This window comes from Odontomachus brunneus, unplaced genomic scaffold, assembly GCF_010583005.1.
Source record: "Odontomachus brunneus isolate Ranch 3 - 2012 unplaced genomic scaffold, Obru_v1 Obru_scaffold_172, whole genome shotgun sequence".
Classification (NCBI taxonomy): Eukaryota; Metazoa; Arthropoda; class Insecta; order Hymenoptera; family Formicidae; genus Odontomachus; species Odontomachus brunneus.
This window is the reverse complement of record NW_022639622.1, coordinates 181,383-185,602: the sequence shown is the minus strand read 5'-3', so window position 1 is coordinate 185,602 and position 4,220 is coordinate 181,383. Positions and strand designations below refer to the sequence as shown.

The 4,220-nt window shown below is 31.6% G+C and overlaps 1 protein-coding gene across 2 annotated transcripts; it reads right to left on the bottom strand.

Moving 5' to 3' along the window:
- Positions 1 to 2,086: 2,086 nt before the first annotated feature.
- Positions 2,087 to 3,157, bottom strand: LOC116851351 (myb/SANT-like DNA-binding domain-containing protein 3). 2 transcript variants are annotated; one of them, XM_032830681.1, is made up of 3 exons: positions 2,887 to 3,157; positions 2,290 to 2,475; positions 2,087 to 2,212 (listed from the first exon to the last, which is right to left on the bottom strand). In XM_032830681.1, the coding sequence occupies exons 1-3, from the start codon at positions 3,108 to 3,110 to the stop codon at positions 2,197 to 2,199; spliced, it is 426 nt and encodes a 141-aa protein (XP_032686572.1). In that variant the 5' UTR covers positions 3,111 to 3,157; the 3' UTR covers positions 2,087 to 2,196. The 2 variants fall into 2 exon arrangements, with proteins under 2 accessions (XP_032686572.1, XP_032686571.1); XM_032830680.1 differs by lacking the exon at positions 2,087 to 2,212 and having other exon boundaries at positions 2,259 to 2,475.
- Between the last annotated feature and the right edge of the window lie 1,063 nt (positions 3,158 to 4,220).

Below are 4,220 nucleotides of genomic sequence, written 5' to 3'. Positions count from 1 at the left end.
GTCAAACTGATGTGATCAGTAAATACATCTTTTTAAACGCCACAACTTTTATCTGAAACATTTTTTTCTAAAATGCTTAGTTTTCGAGATATTTCACCGGTCCGGGACTTTTTGAACACCCTGTATATATATTTATTTATTTATTTATTGTACTTTTTGCTTAGATTGTTAACGGAGATTTAAGAGCTTATATCCAAGCATCGGTATCGCGTATTGTTGCACGAGTATCAACACTTTTAGCATCCCATGTAGGACGATATATTAACTTCTCTACACAACAGCATCGAAGGCAAAATATGAATCGTTTTTATGAGGTAGAAAATGTCCCTGGTATAATAGGATGTATCGATTACACCCACATACGCATTTCCAATCCCGGAGGAGATAATGGAGAAATATTTCGAAATAGAAAAGGATTGTTTTCATTGAATGCGCAGGTATCATTACTGTATTTTGTAAACGCAAAAGCAGAAAAAAAGTCTCTTAAAATATTCACTGTATGCTATAGCTTGTATCTGGACCTCGCAGAGAAATTTTGGACATTGTTGTGAGACATCCTGGTTCAGCGCACAATGCTAAAATCTTTGATCGGAGTAGTGTTCGATGTCGTTTCGAATTAGACCTCCTAGATGGAATTTTGCTCGGAAATAGCGGATATGCATGTCGAAGATATTTACTAACTCCTATACTGAGACCTAACAATAATGCGGAAATTCGGTATAATAATGCACACAGCAGGACCAGAGTTATTGTCGAACAGTTGTTCGGTATTTGGAAACGGCGCTTTCCGTGCTTATATTATGGTTTAAGAACAAAATTGAGCACATCAGTTGCAGTTATCTGTGCTACTGCTGTTTTGCATAATATATGTATCCAATATGGATTAGAAGAAATTGAAGAAGAATATATACAGAAGAAATTGAAGAAGAATATATACAGGATGAAATTGTCGAGGCTATGTTTAATGGAGAAGAAAATGGAATTGGACTTCCCTTATAGAAATATCATACTAAAAATCATTGATAATTACTTATTTTCAGTATTAAAAATACTGGATAATAAGTAATTATCAATGATTCTTAGTATGATATTTCTATAAGGGTTACACATAGAAGAGCTTTTATAACAAGGCATTTTTCGTAAATCATATATAAATTGCATTTAAAAGTATAAATTTTGTAACATTGAACACAAAAAATGTCATTTTTATTTTAGTATGTACAACGTACATGTTACAATTAAAAATAATAATGTTTATATAATCTATATAATAAAATGAAATCTTAAAAATAAAAGTTTATTTAATATAAAGTGTACATACCTGTAAACAGTATTTATCTTTTTTATAAATAACTTTGTTTTTATTATTAATTGTCCTTAAATATACTTAACAGCCTTTATTTAAAAACTAAGTAACAGTCTTTAGTTAAAAACAAAAAATTATGCATTGAAAATTGTACTGTTATCAGATGCTAATAAAAATATATAATATTTTATTAACATTCATCTATTATGAAAGATTGCACGTTTAAAATGAAACGTAAGGACTTTCTTATAACAAACTCATACCAGCTACATACAATACATAAAATAAATATATATGTATACTATACCCTTATAGAAATATCATACTAAGAATCATTGATAATTACTTATTATCCAGTATTTTTAATACTAAAAATAAGTAATTATCAATGACTCTTAGTATATTTCTATAAGGGTAATTAAATAGAATATGCGCACAATCTTATTATATATATATATATTCACAGCAAATACTATTGATAAATATGTATGTTAAATTATAGTGGAATATCAGACTGTTGTTTTGCATTTTCTTCAACCATTAGAAGCTTGAGCAATGCAATTTTGACTTCCACATCGGCAACTTCCATTTTCTTCGCATAAAGTTCCCGCTGTTGTGCAATTGCATCACGAAGCTTGATCAGTCTCAATTGTTTTTCATCGTTTATATTGTGAAAATCTTTTTCAACTTTTAATGCTGGTGCTTGTTTCCTTTTTATGGTTTTACTTGTATCAATGTTGCTAACATTGCACATCGAACGTTGACTTATAAAACTTGTAGAATCTTCCTTATCTGAATCTATTTCTAAAGAATCATTTTCCATATCAATTGTAGCTAATATTGCCTCTTCAGTCTTGTCGTCACTATGCACTATAAATTATCTGTTTGAGTTAGTTTTTATATGATCTGAAAAGAAATATTAACAAATTAGATAAACTTAATGTAAGTTCTGAAAAAATGTAGTTTATGGTAAAGAAAGATACAAAAAATATATCTTATATTCTTTTTCCATCTGAGCTGTACTATCAAATGGACATGGAACTTCGATATCTAAATTTGGAGTTGCATCATCCATAAAATTCATGACTGGATCAACAGGTATTGCTGGTGCAACGCTTCCACCCGTCATGAGACGCTGAACCTTTATTGAAGTGTTTAACTTCTTTTTTCTAAAATAACATTTCTTATACCCTTATAGAAATATCATAGTACGAATCATTGATAATTACTTATTTTCAGTATTAAAACTACTGGATAATAAGTAATTATCAATGATTCTTAGTATGATATTTCTATAAGGGTATTAATATAATTATAATTTCCGTCAAATGAATGTTAATTATATTAAACAACCTTTACAAAGAAAGTATTATCTGCTGTGATAAATTGGTCAATGATGAATTATTGTTGCTTAGTAGTTTTATTACTCTATGAGTAATAAAATTATTCAGCAATAATTTATCACTGACCAATTTATTACCAATAATACTGTAAGAAAACAACTGATAATAAAGAGTTGATATATTTTGTAACATATATATGGATTCCTCATGCAAATATTAAGAAAATGATTAACATACTTCTGCTTCATATTGTCCCAGCATTTTTTTAGTTGTTTACTGGTACGAGATGGAAAGCCTTGGCTGCAATATCTTTTAGTAACTCTTTCCCAAGCTTCAGCCTTACATTTTAAATCTGATGTTCCTGTTTTCTTATTTTCTATAATTTGTTCTTCTGATATTAATTGAGCAAGGAGCAATCGTTCTGTCTCGGTATAATGAGTATTTTTCGAGTCGCACTCCATAACCCTTATAGAAATATCATACTAAGAATCATTGATAATTACTTATTATCCAGTATTTTTAATACTGAAAATAAATAATTATCAATGATTCTTAGTATGATATTTCTATAAGGGAATTGCATTTATGCCAGTATACTAATTATCTACTATACTTTACTGTATTGTCTACTATATTGTCTACTATACTGTCTACTATACTATACTATACTGTAAATAAATATAACCTAATTATTTGCACTCTGTCTAAACTATTCAATAAACGGTGACATAATGCAGGTTTTAATCATAAATTACTAAAAATCCCTAGGAAACAAGCTCCTTCTACAAGGAAATCTTAAGTGCACATTATGAAACAAGGAAGCCTTGATCAAATAAGGTTTCCTCCAACAAGGCTTCCTCAATCCTTAAAATAAGAGTCATTTATGAATACGGGCATAAGGACAAGGAGCGCTCCGGAAGACCAAAAACATTTGAGAACGCCGATCTGCAAACGTTATTGGATGAAGATGATACGCAAATACAAGATCAACTTGCGGAGGCATTAAACATTCGCCAAGGTATTTCCAAACGTTTACATGCCATGGCAAAAATTCAAAAGGAAAATGGGTACCGCATGAGTTGACAGATGACAAATCGAAGAGCCACTTCCGAAATTTTGCTTTTGCGGCATGAAAGAAAAAGTTTCCTGCATCGAATTGTTACTGGCGATGAGAAGTGGATATATTTCGAGAATCCCAAACGCAAAAAATCGTGGCTTTCACCTGGCGAAGCATCAACATCGACGGCACGGCCAAATCGCTTCGGAAAGAAGACAATGCTCTGCGTTTGGTGGGACCAGGAAGGAATCGTGTACTATGAGCTGCTGAAACCGGGTGAAACTGTCAATGGGCTACCGACAACAACTGATCAATTTGAACCATGCATTGCTCGAAAAACGACCAGAATGGGACACGAGACACGAATGAGTGATATTGCAGCACGACAACGCTCCGTGTCATCGCACTTCCATCGTCCAGGACACAATCAAAACGCTGAAATGGGATCTGCTACCGCATCCGCCGTATTCATCAGACCTTCCCTTATAGAAATATCATACTAAGAATCATTGAT

Bases quoted from the DNA above. Each gene is read 5' to 3' on its own strand.
- LOC116851351 (XM_032830680.1), bottom strand. From the start codon at position 3,110: ATGGAGTGCGACTCGAAAAATACTCATTATACCGAGACAGAACGATTG. The intron at 2,476-2,886 runs GTATGTTAATCA...ATGTTATTTTAG, and splicing joins TGGGACAATATGAAGCAGAA to AAAAAAGAAGTTAAACACTT.